At 38.6% G+C, this 18,671-nt stretch overlaps 3 protein-coding genes across 5 annotated transcripts in view; 2 read left to right on the plus strand and 1 right to left on the minus strand.

Annotated features, from left to right (window-relative positions):
• The window catches only part of LOC113114811 (neurofibromin-like), a 60,404-nt gene that overhangs the window by 14,243 nt on the left and 27,490 nt on the right, over positions 1-18,671 (minus strand). For all 3 annotated transcript variants that reach the window (XM_026281854.1, XM_026281855.1, XM_026281857.1), the window contains exons 36-40: positions 4,148-4,580; positions 2,914-3,254; positions 2,337-2,539; positions 1,628-1,821; positions 1,272-1,412 (exon numbers count right to left, since the gene is read on the minus strand). In XM_026281854.1, coding sequence (XP_026137639.1) covers positions 1,272-1,412; positions 1,628-1,821; positions 2,337-2,539; positions 2,914-3,254; positions 4,148-4,580 — 1,312 coding nt within the window. The remainder of the gene's footprint in view (positions 1-1,271; positions 1,413-1,627; positions 1,822-2,336; positions 2,540-2,913; positions 3,255-4,147; positions 4,581-18,671) is intronic.
• Positions 500-9,614, plus strand: LOC113114812 (protein EVI2B). The gene is made up of 4 exons (XM_026281858.1): positions 500-785; positions 4,839-5,013; positions 5,822-7,643; positions 8,035-9,614. The coding sequence occupies exons 3-4, from the start codon at positions 7,624-7,626 to the stop codon at positions 9,569-9,571; spliced, it is 1,557 nt and encodes a 518-aa protein (XP_026137643.1). The 5' UTR covers positions 500-785; positions 4,839-5,013; positions 5,822-7,623; the 3' UTR covers positions 9,572-9,614.
• On the plus strand, positions 11,539-15,625 carry omg (oligodendrocyte myelin glycoprotein). The gene is made up of 2 exons (XM_026281859.1): positions 11,539-13,132; positions 14,329-15,625. Exons 1-2 carry the CDS (start codon positions 13,119-13,121, stop codon positions 15,506-15,508), a joined length of 1,194 nt encoding a protein of 397 aa, XP_026137644.1. The 5' UTR covers positions 11,539-13,118; the 3' UTR covers positions 15,509-15,625.

Genomic DNA, 18,671 nt, shown 5'->3' on the forward strand with positions numbered 1-18,671 from the left:
ACCAATATGAGCTTTATTTCAATTAGTCACTGATGAAAACTAGTCTGAGTGCTAATTTGAACAATATCGCTAAGGCAGTTTTAACAATTTTATGCTTTCAGAATTAGCAATGACTGGACTCTTTACAAAAAGCATAACTTATAATTTCAAACAAATCACAAATTAGAAACTACTCCAAAATAAAAACAAATATAGACAGTGTGCTTTTTATTTTCACTCTGTGACATGCACCTAAACATCATCTGCTCTCTCTCAATAAGATTATACTTGGTCCCTCATTTAACCTCGGAGTCCAGCTGCCATATGAGTCTTAGAAAAAGCAGACGCAACAACTGGACAAAGCCTGTCCTTGTGCTGCCCGCTGTGACATCAGCAGTGGCTGGCACATGTTAACCAAACAATATTTAGCTTTTCAGTATAGGTGGGAATTTGGGAAAAACAACTATGTATCTTCAACTAATAAAAAAAAATATCTAATATGGTAACTGCGTCAATCAAGAATCATAAAAACCAAGGGGCTTAAGTTATCCAATTCGCAAATGTGTCTCTCCCTCTGCCCAAGTGTCTGACAATGACGTCCATTGAGCGTAATGACTAACAGTGGCCCATATAATAGGAGCGACTGCCCCGCTGGCTGACTATTGTCTGTCTGTGCACACACATACAAATTGGACATTTGTGCACAACACTTAGGATAATAGATGTTGGGCAGAAGAGCTAGTCAGCCTGGATAAGATCACAAGAGGAATGATTCAGGAACACAAGAGCCAGAAACACTTTAAGCGGTAAGTCCAAATCTGTTTTAAAGAGTGTTAGTGGGCTAGAAATTAACCTAAAAGACATGCAGGACATTTAGAGATATGCTACCAAGAAATAAAATTGGTTTAATGGTTAATTGAATATAGTAAACTGAATATTGCATGATGTGTTAAACAGAAGCAAACATTTCAAATGAGACAAATTGGATGAAATTATGCAAAAATGCATGCAATACAAGTAGAGCTGTTCTGGGGCATTTTGAATCATCTTGGGATGAACAAATTGATAACTTTATAAATAAATAAAATATTTATATATCCTATTAAATATCCTATAATTTCACTTCATTGCACCTCAGCAATGCAGCAAGATTTAGTATTTCAGTACAAACTAACTGAGATGCTACATTCTGTTATCTTAATGAACAGCATCAGACTAAATAATATATTATTATACTAAATAATAATATATAAACATAAATTCACATAATATGGTGACTAGTAAGTGCTTACCTTGCTGGACACCAGCTTGACGTTTCCTGAAGCCAGAGCTACAGCTGTGTCAGCCATCACTTCAGCCTTGATGGATCCCAAACCCCCAGTAGCACTAGTCTTTATGAAGCTATCCAACACCACATCAAGCAGGTCGGTGATCTATAAACGACAAAAAATTGTGCATTCTGTAACTGCTGAGTTGCGAGTTTCTATGGACACGGGCGGAATTACTATAGAAATATACAGGGGTGTTAGAGTTTGAAGGAATCTGTCAATGTAATGCCTGTTTGAATCTTTTTGGATGGAATAAACTCACAAAATCAAATTCCTTCAATAGAACTAGGAGAAACGTTACAATTGTCTGAAAGGTTTACCTGACCCAAACTGCCCCATATCTTCGCCTGTATGGAAGGGTACATCTGTTTCTCATTGATGGTCATAGTGATGAGTTTGTCCAGGATAGCCGTTACACGCTGTCGTTTGGCATCGTCATTGTGTTTACAAAAGCGCACCAAATTACGCAGCCAAGGAGTCATATACTCCAGACACAGATGCTTCAGCTCAATGCCTAAAGCACCCAAAAGGAAACACAACATTTTTGTAACAAATGACACAGAAATGGTGCTTTGCAATGACCATCAACTTAATTAAATATTTTTGTTTTTGGATCAGTAAGATTTTTTTTTTTTGGAAGTCTCCTAGGCTAACCAAGGCTGCATTTAGTTGAACTAAAAACAAAGTAAAAACAGTGATATTGTGATATATTACATTTAAAATGTAATTTATTGCTGAGATGGCAAAGCCAAATTTTCAGCAGTCATTACTCAAGTATTGAGTGTCACATAATCTTTCAGAAATCATTCTTATATTCTGATTTGCTACTATAAAACATTTCTTATTAACGATGTGCTGCTTAATATTTATGTTGAAACCAAGATTTTTAGTTTAATAAAAGTCACTTTAAGTCAATTTAATGCCTACTTTTTAAATAAAAGTATCAAATAAGACAAGAAATCTTACTAACACCAAACCCTCTAATAATAAGTGCAAAATGGTGAGTCTTTGTTTGTATGTGACACTGACTTGACTTGCTGAAGCCGGAGATGCACTCTTCCAGGAACTCCAGAGTGAGGTGGGGTTCGTTAGCTGCTAGTGTTTTGCTAATGGACACAATAAAAAGGGTGTTGTTGGCTGGGATGCACAAGCCAGATGTTTCCAGAAGCTGGCCTTCAATCTTCAGGTTGAAGGTGCAGGTTAAGGCACAAAGGAGGTTGTATGCAGCTGACCTGTTGAAGGAGTTTTTAGTTAAGAGCAAGTCATATTCAGAAGCAATAATTTACATGAATATGTAAGTTTCCATTTTTGTGGAAATTGAAGTGGTATTTTATTTTTAAATAGCAGGTTCTGTCTGGTTCTAACGGCAGCAAGTTCAAGAGCCGCCTCAGTTGAACTGAAGACACAAAGGAGCAGTATTAGCATTTCTAATCAGTTCACCAAAACAAAGACAGAAGCCTGCAGATAAAAGGCTCATTGTCAGAACAACAACAGCGGGATGCATTGGACCATTCCCCCAAAACCATCAAGTTGTTAGGCTGAAAAACAGCCTGAGCATGGCCTAAAACTCAATCCCCCAAGATGCCATGCAAAGTGAACTTCTCACCTTAGACTGGGGTCTGAGCTTCCCAGGTTGAGGAGGGCGATGTTGAGCAGGGTGCCAGGAACATCTTTAGGCCTGATCTTTGTGTGCTGAGGAATGGAGTCTGGTTGAGAGAGCTCCCAGCGTGTGCGGATGTGGATGATGGACTGAACGATGGCTTCGCACTCCTGGTGCATGAATGTGAGAGGGGTGCCCTGGTTAGCGATGGTCAGTGTGAACTGGTTCTCGTCCACCAGGCATATCTCCTCGATCTCGGAAGCATAGTATATGTCGTTCAGGAAGACAGGCTGTCCCAGGACACGTGTTCGCTCAGCCGAGGTCACCTGAACAGCTGTTGATCCCACCTTGGTTGAATGAGCCAGAAAAAGGAGTGTAAAACTCTGGGATTTACATTTTAGGTTGTAATATCATACAAGTTTACATTTAAAAACACAAATAATTTAATAACACTTTGGGGCCTAGTGGTTAGAGAGTATGAATCCTAACCCTAAGGTTCTGGGTGTGTGTTCACAGTGTGTGTGTGTGTGTTCACTGCTGTGTGTGTGCACTTTGGATGGGTTAAATGCAGAGCACCAATTCTAAGTATGGGTCACCATATTTGGCTATATGTCACATCACTTTCTGAAAATCTCAAAATTAATATCCATTTTTATATTGTACAATACAATATTGTGATGCTTAAATTCATTTGTAGCATTGAAAGCAAATTCTTTTTAAATGTATAAAAAAATGTATGCATAGTTTTATTATTACATAATTTTACAGAGCTTCGCACATGACATATAGGAGAAATTACATATATTTATTTATACATATATATTGTGTGTGTGCCTATTGTGAACACAAATTAAGGATTTGTTCCCATTAAGACTTAATTTGTTGACTCATTCATTTAAATCAAAATGAGGGAAAAATTGGTACAACCTTGCCACAAATTAATAAAACATCGGAACGAATTTACAATTTGTAGCCACTATTTTAACTAAAATGAGGGATTTAATTAATACAATTTACTTGGTGGTAATTGATACTCTATTCTTGGACATGATAAATATACTAAATATATTTTTGTCTGCATATCATGTGCAGGGCTCTATATTATTTATGTAATTTCTTATATAAAATTATTTAGACCAGTATAGTAAATATAACTTTAGTATTATCCATTTATCAGTTACAGGCCATAACATGAAAATTCTAATTGGCTTTAATATGGGTTAAGTTTAGAAACTCTCACCTTGATCGACACCTTTGTGTCCTTGTGCGCCAGTTTCAGAGCATTGTGAAACACTTTGAGGTCTTCTTCCAATGCCAAGGTAGCTGCAGGCAGCTTCTGCAGCTCGGGTTCAATGTGTTCGGCTAGGCGTGCAGGCGAGTCGATAAACAGCAGCTTCTTGCTCCCCTTGAGGCCAGTCAGTAGTCGCTCGTGGTATTTGGTGTACTCTCGTACCCAGGTGTTGCAGTTGTAGATGTACACGGCAGCCACATTCTCGTAGGCAAAGTTTGGAAAGACCACAAACCACTTGGACAAGAAGTCCGTCTTAAAGCGGTTACTGGGGCCTACATGGGTGAGGTCTACTACGATCTCGTAGTGCTTGGCATAGTATGGTTTGAGCGTCAGAAGGACGTGGTAGATCAGAAGATCCCCATTGATTTGTCCGGTTTTGAACCTAAAGAGAAATAACAACAATGATATTTTGAATTTGAATGCGTTTTTACTTCTAAAGGCAATGCACTGTTCATCTTTGAGAAGAGTATTTTAAGAATAATGTCTAAAACTGTATACATGCCAAAAACAACGATGCATTAGTCATTTCAAACATCGGCGGTCTGTAACACTTCCCTTAAATGGCAAACTTTCGACTGCTTACGCATAATGGAAACCTGTTTATCAAATATAGCCCTGTTTTCTACTGTTGCAACCACAGGTCAAGAGCATCTCAACTGAAGAACACTTAAATAACATCAACAAGCGAGTGGGACAGGAAGTGATTGTGTACTGTATGACGATATATCAAGCCTCACTGCTTCAGGTTGTTCTTCATCATCTACCAGCTCTCCCTCACCGGATAGGTCCCTAGGAAAGGCTCTATATCTACTTTAGTAAGTACTTATTAGTTCACCAATTATCTGTAAAGCTAATGTGTAATTGAGAGTTAGGAAAACAAACTACTCATTACATCTGTTAATGTTTTTATAATACAGTTAATGTGGGTAAAGAGTTTTAAAACTCAATTTAACAAAAGATTTGGTGCATTTTAAAATCCATATACACTAGTTAAAATCATCGCGATTCATGTTAAATTATGCACACTACCATTCAGAAGACTGGGTTTGGAGAGAATTGTGTATGTTTTTGGAAAAAAGTCTTATGCTCATCAAAACTGTAATTTTTTTTATCAAAAATACAGGAAAACGGGTAAAGCAGCTGAAATTTAATTATAATCTTCCATGTGATTTTACAGACACACGATTCTTCAGGAATCGTTGCAATAAGCTGATTTGATGCTCACGAAATATTTCTTATTATCATCAATGTTGAAAACAGTTGTGCTGCTTAATATTTGTTGATCCAATGTGATTCAGAAATCTTTAGTAAAGGCATTTATTTGAAATTAAAATATATAGAAATATCTTTCCTGTCACACACAATCAGTTTAAGGCATCCTTGCTGAATCAAAGAATTAACAACTTAAAAAAAAAAATCTTGCTGACCCCAAACTTTTAAATGGTACTGTAAAAAAAATAATGTTTTTTTTCATTAGTCAAGCCTTTTAAGTTAAGTTTAAACAGACAAAGTGATTATTATTGGAAACTTATTGCATAATGCTTGGTTAAGACTAAATTAACTACTATAGAATATTCAAAAGAACATGACCTGTTGAATAAATGGTGCTTGTTTGTTACACAGATCTCAAAATACAGTGACAATGCAGACAACAAACGAAGTGATGTACAACACCACAGAAGGGCGCGAGGACTTCAGCATTTCTGTAGCGACGACTAATTTCCCTGCAACCGGTGCCGCTGAGATCAGCTGTTTTATCAATGCCCAGCTAGCTTTTATAGCAACAGCAATTGCTGGTGGCCTCATCCTGATCCTTCTAACCTCCACCATAGTGTTGGCATGTACCGTCTCAAGCCTGAAACGCCACCAGCGGGCCCCTCGTCCATCCCGAAGCAATGCAGACCTGGTGAGTGGAACGGGCTACTGGGGTAACGAGAGAAGAGAGGGCGGCATTGTGGGTCCATGCGAAACCAGTGTTCTATTGGAGGAGGTAAAGACAGACGGCGAAGAGGAAGAGATCCATGATGGCGCGGCAGGGCCGAGCCAATACATCACCACTTCTAACGCAGCCGGTGACTCCGAGAGCATCCCGACAGCCATGCAGAGCTCAACCTCCAGGGATTCCTGCATAGATCCCATAAGTTTGGAGAATATGCCTCTGATGGTGTAAAGTACAAGAGATTTTTTTGTGTGCTAGGCTCTGATGTCAGGCATTTTACTTCTCTATTTTGCCTTTAAAAAAAAAAAAAAAGTCTTCAACATCTACTGCAATAAAAAATTAAGTTACAAGGGGCCTAACAAGGTTTAGTTACTGTTTAACTAACTACAATTTGTGCTCATCCTGTTAAAAGGAGATTTCTTGTAATATTAGATGGATTTGATGGGTCACAGATGAGGTCACTGCAGTTTTCTCATCTCAAACAGCTCTGGAGATGTTGTGTTTAGTGATGATGACAAGGACGATAAGTAAATGAAAGTTCTGTGTATGATTGTATATTTTGTGAAATTGGTATTTAACATCAGCGTTGTCTCACATTTTGGCAGTTCTTTTTAATATGGCAAGCAGCAGCATTTACCCAGAAATCGAAGAGCACATTTACTCGCTGTAGATGGAAGCGAAATAGATGAACGCTATATTTGGTGCACAAATAGCAGACCACAACATGGGCTTAAAACTGTGTGCTGTAATTTCTACTGTAATTTCCACTAGTCACCAAACTGCCATTAGTCACTCAAACAGTGAAGATGAAACAACCTATGAATGGCTAATTTATATTTGATTCCAAATATATAGCAGGGAAAAAATAAATCACACACTTTTGCTTTAAAATGGGTAAAGCAATACCACACAGCCTTAAAATCATATAACAATGAGCAGGTTTTCCTTATCAAAACACTGACATCTCAATATAAAATAAAATGAAATGCTAATGACAAAAATCCTTGTTCTGTTTATCATTTACAACCAGATTTATATATTTCCTAAGTGTTGCAATGCTACGGTTAAAGTAGTTGGCAGATTTTTAAGGTGTTACTGGTGGTTGAAATGTGGGTGTTCAACTTTCCAAGATGACAAAAAAAGAGACATGAGATAATTTCCCTTTAGATGGCTTATGCTCTACAAATAATTCTTATTCTTACAGATAAATTTGAAGATAATAACTGTTCTGTTCAAAAAATGTACATCAATGCTTTAAAACATACCTTAAAAAACAAGCCTCATATCTTAGAACAGAGTTAAGAAAAAAAAGTGCTTCTGGTTTTCATACTCTGTTACCACAGATTCTTTCCTCAGGAAAAAAAAACTGCTATTAGCAAAAAAAAAAAAAAAAAAAAAAAACGAATGCAGCCATTTCACAGCTTCATTTCCTGTCAAGTGAAGTGACAGTTCCGTATTCATCTCTATATACTTCAGTCTTTAACAAATGCTTCAGAGGATGCCTGGGTAAGTAAATATTCTGCTGTTTTGTCTAGTGTTACTTAATACTGCACAGCAAAACATTTAAGCATATATGTATTTAGCATTTAAAGTAACAACATGGCACTACAAAAAACAGTAGAAAACAGTGTGTTGGAAGTTGTCCAATAGTGACTGTAAAATAAATGAAAAACCTACTTTTTTTTTACCATTGTTAGTCTGCATCACCAATTATTCACTTACAGATTTTGTGCACCATTTGTATACACAAACATTAGGTGTTGCCTTTTTGAGCGCTTATATAACAAAGAAAAACATAAAAGTTTTAATCTGAGCATGCTACATATAGCCTATAAGAATTTTGGGAAATAAAATGGTCTGTTAAGTCTTATGTGCAAAAATGTATTTTTTTGGCAAGGTTCTCTAAGGACACCATGAGGACTACTCTTTGCACGCTTGTCTTGCTCTTCTCTCTACCATGGAGTCTAAATGGCCATTTAACGACCAGCAATAAGAATACCGTGGTAACAAACACAGAAGAAAATGCATCACAACTGAGGGACTACACTACTGATTCTGGAACAGAAAATGTGGTTTCGCTTTCAAGAAGCATTCAGACGCGACAACTTACGAGTCACTCGGAGCAGCAAGAGATAAGGCTGAGGACAGCCAAAGGTGAAGATGAGACATCAAGGAGAAGGAGGAATGTACAATATGACAAACTCAACTTAACTACAATGTCGACACACCCTCAAACGCAAATGCAGGACAAGGTAACTCAAAAGGAACAACAAAAACCAACAGAAAGCTCCCGGACACCACATACTACATCTGTTTTTCAAACAGAGAATGCTACAGAATTTACAAAAACACCAAATGCCACAAGGGCAGACGTTTCACCTGAGGAAAAGACAAGCAGTGGATTTTATGAGACACAGAAAGCCACTCAAGAAACACCTTCTACTTCTGATATCACTGGGCTCCATGATGGGCAAGCAAATAAAACAGTCATGGATAGCAGCGATCTTCCAACAGCCCAGGCCACAATGGAGACTTCAACCCAACCAAGCCCAATGACTCATGCCCACACTTCCGCAATAGCAAATGTGACAGATTTCAAACCGAGCAAAGATGCAAAAACCAAAGAGGGGAAAAAAGTCACAGACAAGTGGACAAGCACTCAAGGCCCTGTGCGTAAGACTTCATCTATGACTACGCCAAAGATGATGTTGACGACCACTAGAAAGACCACCAAAAAGCTAAGTCCACCTCCATCAAAAGACAAGCAGCAAGCAAACCCAGGTTCTGTTGTGGCGGGTGTGATTGGCACCACGTTTGTCTTGATGTTCATAGCCATTATCTTTATCTTGGTAAGGAAACGCAAAATCCAAAGAAAGCAGCTAGAAAATTCAGAGTGGGCCGGACCCTCACCGTTTTTGGATGGCGACGTTCAACCGAACCTGCTTAATACAGAGGAATCCGAGGCCATCAATCGACAGGGCTTCAACCACATGTCCAGATACATCTCCCAACGGCTCTCCAAACACCTGACATTCGGGAGGAACTCAAGTGAGGATGTTCTCATGGGGGACATCCTGCAAGGAAGCACGTTTGGCAGACAAAATCCAGATGAGGTCCAAGCCCCCAATGGGGACCCGACAGCTGCTCGAGACTCAATGGAGACAGAAGAAAACAAAATCCAGGAAGGTCAAGAACCTGTGGACTCTTCTAATACCAAAACACCTGGGTCAGGAAGTGAACAAGAAACTGTGATGGAAAGCAAAGAATCTAAGCAGCCTGATGACCTCACTGCATCTATGTCTTCTGACCCGGATACTGTAATTAAACCTCCTCCACCTTTAGTGTCCATAGATCTTGATTCCCTTTCAGAAGAAGCAGCACCTTTGCAAACATCAGATGGTGGGATTATTCCACCTGCTCCACCACTGCCCTAATGTTATGTGACGATCTACAAACCAACCAACACACTCATATTTTCTTTTTAAAAATCAAACAATTATGTAAACACGACTGCTTGCAACCTTGAAACATCACAACCAAATGTCCAGGACATATCCAAGAGGATGTGGTTTCTATTAGCGACAACTGTCACAATTGTTAATCATGATATCCAACTTGTCAATCAATGTCAGCTTTACATAGAGAGAATCTTAGTTAGGGCTGTGCAAAAAATCGAATGCGATTTTCATGCACATCTAATCAGTGAAGACGCTCCTGTAATTAGAAGTATTATCTCCAGCACGTGTGTTCAGATCAGGGTTGCCAGGTTTTCACAACAAATCGCGATTCCAGGAGGTTCCCAGATAAAACAAAAATTGCTTCCCGGGGTTAAAATATACGGGTTTTTTTTGGCATGGTTGTCTTGTAAAAAAATTCGCATTTTAGGGGCTAAATATCACGTTATTGGTATTGGGGTAGCTTCGAACCTCGGACACGAAAAACTTACTGCAGACTTGGCAACACTGGTTCAGGTGGAGCGGCAGTTACTACACAAGAGCCGTAGTCTACCGACAACTAACACAAAATCGCTTTCAAAATCGACAAAGAATCGCCACCGATTTTAAAATCGATTTTGTGTAAATTTTCAGTGAATTACAGCTCTGTGTATCAAATGCCAACCAATGTTCCCAAGTCTGTGGTTGTTTTTCATGTCCGCGGGTCGAAGCGACAATACCAATAACGTGATATTTAGACCCTAAAATGCTAATTTTATCAAGGCAACCATGCCATAAAACATACATTTTAACCCCGGAAAGCAATTTTTTTTATCGGGGAACCTCCTGGAAACGCAATTTTGGACTAGTTTTGAGAAGCAGCTGGGCAGGATTTGTTGTGAAAACCTGGAAACCATAATCTGAGCACACGTGCTGGAGATATACTTCTAATTACAGGAGCGTCTTTACTGATGAGATGTGCATGAAAATCACGTTCGAGTTTTTGCACAGCCCTAATCTGAGTAGTCAAAAAGATGTGTAGTCCACGTGAACTCATCCATATTCTTGGTCAGGGGTGTCCAATCCTGTTGATGGAGGACCAAAGTCCAGCAGAATTTAGCTCAAACCAGCTCTAACACGGAGCCTGAAGATCTTGTTCAACTGCTTCAGGTGTGTTTAAATAGGGTTGGAGCTAAATTTTACAGGACAGTGGCCTTCCAACAGGTTTAGACACTGCAGTTCTTGGTCGATTTTCCAAGGAGAGCGAGCCTGTACATTTTAAATCTGTATATCTGCTTAAGGTAAGTGTAAGTACACCAGCATGTGTAGAACTAAAAGCTACCAAACTCCAATTCTGATTTCATTAGGTCATTAAAATGTCAACGCTTTTGTCATTTTAATACTTTAACAGCTAAAAGCTTATGTATGGCTAGCTCGGGTAGTATGTCCAGCATGTCCAGTCTTTGTTCTTATGCACTTAAGTGTGTGTATGAGAAAGAGGGAATGTAGCCTCAATACCCAGTTTGTGAATGAATTACTGCATTGCTATAGCTACTGGGAGCATGTCTGAGCTTCAAACTGGGAGGAACTCTCAGATAACAGACCCAATTGCAGCTCACTCTAAAAATACAAAGTGTTGCAACAACAGTTTTGTGTCCTTCTTTCCTTCAGCTATAAAACAAAAAGGCTAAATGTTAATTGCAGGACTGTAGGCTAATATTTTTGCTTATGAGCACCTTAAGAGGGGTTCATCAAAATAATAATATTATTATTATTAATAATATGCATCTGTTTAATACCACAAATTAAAAAAAAAAAATATATATATACCAGTATATATATATATATATATTTATAGGATCAGTAATACGCACTGGAGGGTGATTCACAAACTTCAGTGGAAAGATGCAGTCTAAAGACTTTCAGACTACATTAAAACAATATTTAGTCTGCAAAAAAAAAAAAAAAAAAAAAAAGCGATTCAAGAACCTTTAACTGAACCGAATATCAAGAAAATAATTTGGTTTCCAACACTAACACTCTGCACCTAGGGATCAGCAGACCTGAAGACCTACTACTGAGAAAGGTATGAAGTTAGTACAAGTAGTATGCTGTGTCTTCAGCAAAGTGATAAATGCAGGGCCTGTGCACCACCTGCAGCAGAAGTGAGAGAGGAAACGCCATAGCTAGTCAAATTGGGGAAACAGACCACAAGGCTATTTTCTGCCTACGGATTTATTTTCAAGAAAAGTCGCTTCATCTTTTGGAATTCAGCCAGAGTTCAGTGGTAACTTGAACAATTACTTTTAAACTACTAGTTTGTGGGATACAAACAACAACAATTATTATTATTATACAATTGAGAGACCACACAACGGTAAAGCTATAGTACTTTTTTGTTAGGGTTATGATAAAGTTTTAATTTCCTGACAGCATTCAGTTCTTTTTGGTACTATTTGCTGCTGCAGGTTTTCTGATTCAATAACTCAAACCCTCCAAACTTCACTGTGCTGCTATGCAGGTGTCCACGCATTTGATTGGTGTTGCTATACTGATTTGTTCCAGGGCTACATTCACACCTCATTGGTGCTCATATGATGTGCAACCGCACTTTAAGAACACTAAAAACTTGAAACATTAATACATCCTGCCAAACAGAGTAGAGTTCATACAATATACTCTAACTCAACAAGATAAATGAAATGAATCCTCAAGAATGAAATTAAAGAGTGCATCAACAAAAACAGCTGTCCCTTAAATGAGGACATGGCCGTAGAGGCACACTAAACCACGTCACCCAGTCTTCTGAATTTAGCTGCGTCACACACAGATTAACTCATTTCCTAACGGAGCCTGGGTTCATTTAATCAAAGCATCAGGCTGTGTGAGTAATGCGATTTCTAAATATGGCATGTACACAGACCATGACATGTTACAGGAGGAAAAAAGTGTGAGAGAGATCGAGAGAGAAAAATCAGGGAGATGATTTGGTGGTGTGTGCAGATCTGTAATATAAAACACTGAAGTCAGCATCCCCCCCACCACACACACACATCATCAGCAGCAGTATGGGTCGACACTGTGCTGCATTTTGCCACCTCCCCCTCCCCACCATTCGATGATCCTTCATCTCCCTCCCTTGGTCCCTCCTTTCTCTCTCTCTCTCTCGCTCTCTCTCTCTACCTCTCTACCTCCTCTCACGGACATCACTGAAGCAAGTGGGCAGCCAGCAGCAGTGGAGGCTAACCAGGGGTGCAACCACTCTGCATGACCATGCCTGGATGAACGGAAATGCAGGGGAATGGCTAAGAGAGACTCTAAACCAAAGTAACTCTCGGCTGCCTATGATAGGAAAAGGTGGGGTTGGGTAGATGAAAGGGAACAAGAGCGAAAGCGGACAGGAGCATGAGACAGTGAAGACGAAACGTGGACCCTGACTAGGAAAACATATAAGACAGCAAGCAATCAAAATCACCTTCTGCTGCTCTAGGTAAAAGGGGGAACAGGAAAGAGAGGTCAGAACGGACAACGACATGTTCACAAAGTAATGGAAGGGATCAGGTAAGCAATATATGACATTCAGACAAGAATAAGGAGCATTTAACTCACAGTTAGGCTTACCAAATATGCTCAACTATAAAATGCAGAGCGATGTTAGGTCAGAGTGAGTCTGCAGTAGAGCATTTTTATTTAAAAAAAAAAAACAGGGACACCTCCATCAGAGAACAAGATACTTTCCCCCACATAAATTTCTGGCATGTGCACACATTTTTTTCTAATGGTAACTTTAGGTTTTTAGACTACTGGGAAACACTGCACTTGAGATTGACTTCCTAATGGATTTACTGAAGTAATGATTCAGGCTTTAATGTCATGTTCAATGTTTCCTGCACACTGACGTAACAATCCAGAACACATGTAACTTCCCGGAAAAGAGCATTGTATGATGTGCACATGCATAGAGGTACTGTGCAACGCTGTCCCCAGCTGCCCTACAAAAATGAGGGGGTGGGGATACAGGATGTAGCAACTGCTAAATGCTAACACCTCAGTGCTGCAGCATGGCAGGGTAACTCCTGGCAGTGGCTCAAGCTATTAGCACAGACCCACTGAGAGAGAGAACTGAGTGGCTCTGTATGGGTGGTAACAGTGAGACCTGTTATTAACAGTGCATTGGACAGATAAAGTTAAATAAATGAAATTTTCCTTATGGAATGATGTCCGTACTTTGTTCATGCATTGTTCCAGGTGAATAAGGACACATAAAATCATGAGTCTTTGAAAAGTACTGCTTAATTCCCAAAAATATGGTGTAATGGGCATGTCATCCAAAAGTATGGGTGTTCTTTCCCCTAAAGAGTTCAAATGGATTGATACATTTCCCAAGAATCTTTATACGACCTAGATATAAAATCTTGAGAATACTGAGGTTCTCATTCTTAAAAAAGTTGATTTGGCCTGTAAAGAACAAATGACAATATGGTTGACAAACATTAGAACAATACTTAGTAGGTGTATACTGCAAAATGAAATTAATTATAGTGAGGTTTAAGATCAGTAAACATTTCCTGGACGATGAACAGACTTGTTTTTTAGTCATTAGTCAAAGGGCTGAGTCTCAACTCCAAATGGAAGACCAACCCATCCACTAATCTCCAGCTTTGGTGTATCTTTGTTAGCTTAGATGCCAATTAATTTATCTTGGAAAAAAAGCAAAACCTAAAGAGCAAGTTTATAACAAGTTTTCCTTTTAACAGGACAGCCCGCACCACACCTGCCTCCATGCCGACTAATCTGTTGCTCCTTCTTCTGTTTGGGGTGCGTGTGCTGACCATTTGCCCTCCAATGTGCACCTGTAGCAGAGGCCATAGAGCTGTGGACTGCTCTGCACGAGGGTTGGCTATACTTCCTGACAGCCTGCAGCACAACATTCATTTCCTCAACTTGTCACATAACCGACTCCAAGATCTCGATGGACTTCTCAACCATTTTGACCACTTAAGAACTCTGGACATCTCGTATAACCATCTGCACCACCTTCCTGTTGGTCTGCCAAGAGCGCTTTGGGATGTACGTGCCTCTGGAAACTACATCCGTCAACTGGAGAAGAACGATACGGCCTACCACTGGAACCTTCAGAATTTGGACTTGTCACACAACTTGCTGGAACGAGTGGTCTTAATTAACAACACATTGTCCAATCTCCAATCTCTCAACCTTAGTCATAACAAATTCTGGACTGTCCCGACAAACATGCCCTACAATCTGGAGATGGTGGACCTCTCTCACAACTACTTGCTGCAGATCTTGCCTGGTTCACTGGATCGCCTTCCCAAACTTTCGAGATTCTACCTGCATGCTAATCGTTTTACCTCATTGAGTAATGGTGTTTTCAGTCGATTGGATGGACTGCAGCTCCTCACACTTGGAGACAACCCTTGGGCTTGTGAGGATGAGGAAAATACAAACCATCTGCTGACCTGGATGCAACAGACCCCTGCAAAGATCTTGGGCTGTCCCTGCTATACAAGGCCTACATGTGGAGAAGCCCACCTGGCCAACAGGAGAACCTGGCACTCAGCTGCATTCACAGAGCCGCCTCTGGGTGCCGGCGCTCGTCATCCTGGCCACCGAGCACCCATGCAGGTAGTTACATCTGGGTACCTGTCCAAGTCAGCCCAGTTGAATGTGGGTCAATATCCAAGCGCTGTTAATTCCTCTGGGCCAGGCGAGCAGGTTCTGATTGTGGGTGGGGGATTTCTCACATCAACTCCACATAGCCTGTCCACACACTCAAGCACAACAATCCGAACGCGTAGCACCAAGAAGGTTCTTCCAAGCAGAGCTCGCAGCACAAGCCGTCAAATCCACATATGCAGCTTTGAAATCACCATTTGGAGCCTTTTATTAACAGTTGTCATCCACTGTGCTTGCTGATTCTGCATAACAATCTCTTGAACTAGACTTGCTGACATGAGTCTGGAAGAGAAAAAAAAAATCCACAAAGAATGCAAAACTAGAGACTTACCTCTTAGTTTTCCATTTTCACATTGTTCTGGCTACCTTCTTGAGCATTTCTCAACATATGCAATCTCTGCCTGCTTCCAATAAACGTACTGTCTTCTACATAATGTGACTGAGTACTGTATGGCTTACACATATCAACATCAGGACATGCGTATACGTACACTACAATTAGCAGTTTCTTAATGAGGAAAATTGAATGTTCTTTCCAGTGTAATGCTTGAGCATTGACAGAGATTTGTGCATTTCATTGTTTATATTATGTATTAAACAAAACAGTTAAAGTGTAAAGCGGATGTGTTCTATGAGTACAGACATGCTGCCTTTAACTTCTGAAATAAGAATAAAATTGGAAAATCCATGGTGTTTTATTACAACTACATAAAGTCAACAGGCCCTGCAGTGAGTCTGGAAAATGGCGAATGCTTAAACACAGCAAAGCAGAGCTGACAGTCCATGTCAAGAGAGGTTTAGACTAAATGAAACTTCTGGTTTCCCCGGAAATCCACAAATCCCATTTTGCCTCTCTGTGATATATGAAAACCATCAACCTCGGCCAGCCATTTTACATTCTTGCACAGGATAGTAAATAGATCAAATGAATGCCAATGCTCCATAAAGAGGATTTTCCTTCTGCTTAAAAAAAAAAAAAAAGGCACAAAGCTGGTGCTGAACAGAAAATAGTTGGCACCAGCACTCTTTGAAAATACAGCAGAGCTTGCTTTAAAAAGTCAATAATTTCCTTGATGTATTTGGTGACAGTTTAAATGTTTTCTCAGCAGTCTGTTGAAATATGTGCCTGTAAAAAGCAGAGGGGATTACCCAACTGAGAATTGTTTTTTCCTCACCTACCTTTACATCTTGTGGGCTTCTACTTGCCATATCCTCTGGCTTGCTCGCTAGGGGCATTATAAAGCACCATTCTTTGTAAAGCTGCTTTTGTATTTCGAGTATGATCATTTACCTGATATGCAAGCTTGTTCTCATCATATTTCACTTTGACATAGGAAGCCCAGATTAGTGACCAACATATTACCACCTGATACCTCTTAAAACTACTGTAAGGCTTTATACCTGCTCAAAGTCTCATGGCAGATGTAATAAACTAAAAAGTGTTCACGAATTTTCCCTGAATAAAAATAAATTATACTGATGAATCAATTAGAACTGATGTAGAAGACTAAATTTCCATCCTGTTATTTAAAAATCAACAAAAAATTTCATCAAAGATCATTGACAATTTATGTTCCCTAATATCATACTACAAAAGTCTAACAGATGTCAAGTGGGACATCAGTGCCTGTAAGATGCATCAATTAAAGTAATAGTTTGCCCTAAATTTAAATTGTTACCATTTACCCCTCCCTGTTCCAAACTTGCATGACTGCGTTGAACAAAAAAAAGGAAAAAAAAGAAGTGATTTTGTGTATACAATAAAACACAATGACGTCCAGTGTTGTTTGGAATAACAAAAAAAAAAGGAATACCATTAAAGTTAGTAAACAACAACAGAATTTTCCTTTCTGGGTGAACTATCCTTTTAAGAGGTAGAAACAAAAAAAATAAATGCATTTCCTCTTTCCAAAAAAAAACACACCTCTGTGGCTCCACCTCTTGCAAGGGTGTAGGGTTTTAAGGTGTAATACTCAAATAAAAGATAGCACACTACTTTGGCATTTGCACTGACATCCTCCTAGAGAATCAAGTGGACGCAGAGAGCAATCATCCAAACGGTAAATATGACTATTTTATACTTTTATATAAAAGTATAGGATTCAAAAATTATTAGTGCTGTCAATCAATTTAAAAAAATATAATAGCACATTTTTCTTAAATTAATCGTGATTAGACTTGCTGACAAAGTTTTTAAATAAACCTACTTATACTTATAATACTTCGATGTTAATTTTCAATCTTCAAATTAATGTATAAAAAACAAAGACAGTATATTTTGAATATTTGTTTAATGGCATCTTTTTTTATGACTGAAGGCGAGTATCACTGATACCAATACTATTGATGTCTCTATAAAATAGTTTTCCTCCTAATATTTAAGCATTGATTATAGCCATCCAACATTATTGTATAATTTAGATATCAATTTTAACATTAAAAAAATCTAATTTAAGTGAACTTAAAACAATCTTCACATAAGCCCATTATAATTCATGTCATATTTACATGTGCCCTTCAGAAGAAATATGCATAAAGTAAAAGTGAAGTTATCGTACACAAAATTCTAAATTAAATTTAGATGAATTAGGGATGTTCATTTTAACCGGTTAACAGTTAAGAATTTTGACCGATTAGTACAATCAGTTAAACGGTTTAAAAAGTCATTTATTTATTTTCAGTAATATATCTAAATATTTAAAGAGGTTTGTTGCATGATTAAAATATGCTACGCGTATAAAATATTGTGTTTTTTAGAGAGAGAAAAAAATGTATAGTCGTGTATAAGTCGCATTTGATAATTTCATTCAGAAATAGGCCTAATGCCAAAACAAAATGTTTATAAACATTATAATAAACTGTAAACATAACTTGGCTATTTTAGTTCCTCTCACTCCACAAAAAATAAAATAAATAAAAAGCCAAAACTAATTAATTTAGGTTAACACGAAACTGAAACCAGCGTTGGCTCTCTCACACGACACAAATTGAAATGTTTTCGTATACACAATATATTTGAATTCCAAAATATTATTTATTATATACTTCACTCGCGTTCCAATATCCAATATATTTTGCATAACATTGCGGCGGTATGGTAATAACGGCACTGATTTTACTACATATTTAAACTGAGAAATGTGGGGGGTTTTCAAACATATGTTTGACTATCTCAATTTTATTATGATAATGAACATGCTGCATTGTTAAGGTACCAAAGCTCAACTGTGTGCACACATGCAGCACTAGTGCAATCTCTTGGAAGTGGAAGCAACTACTCCTTTTAATCAAAGATATTCTGAATTGTAAACTGTTTGCCTTTATTTGTGTACAGTTACAATAAAAACAAATCTTTGTGTAAAATAAGTCCAAAGAAAAACACGATGCCACTTTCTGCTGTCTG

This window comes from Carassius auratus, chromosome 15 (genome assembly GCF_003368295.1).
Source record: "Carassius auratus strain Wakin chromosome 15, ASM336829v1, whole genome shotgun sequence".
NCBI lineage: Eukaryota > Metazoa > Chordata > Actinopteri > Cypriniformes > Cyprinidae > Carassius > Carassius auratus.

Excerpts from the sequence above, each read along its gene's own strand:
- LOC113114812 (XM_026281858.1), top strand. The coding sequence starts at position 7,624 with ATGCTTCAGAGGATGCCTGG. Across the intron at positions 7,644-8,034 it reads ATGCTTCAGAGGATGCCTGG|GTTCTCTAAGGACACCATGA; the intron begins GTAAGTAAATAT and ends TTTTTTGGCAAG.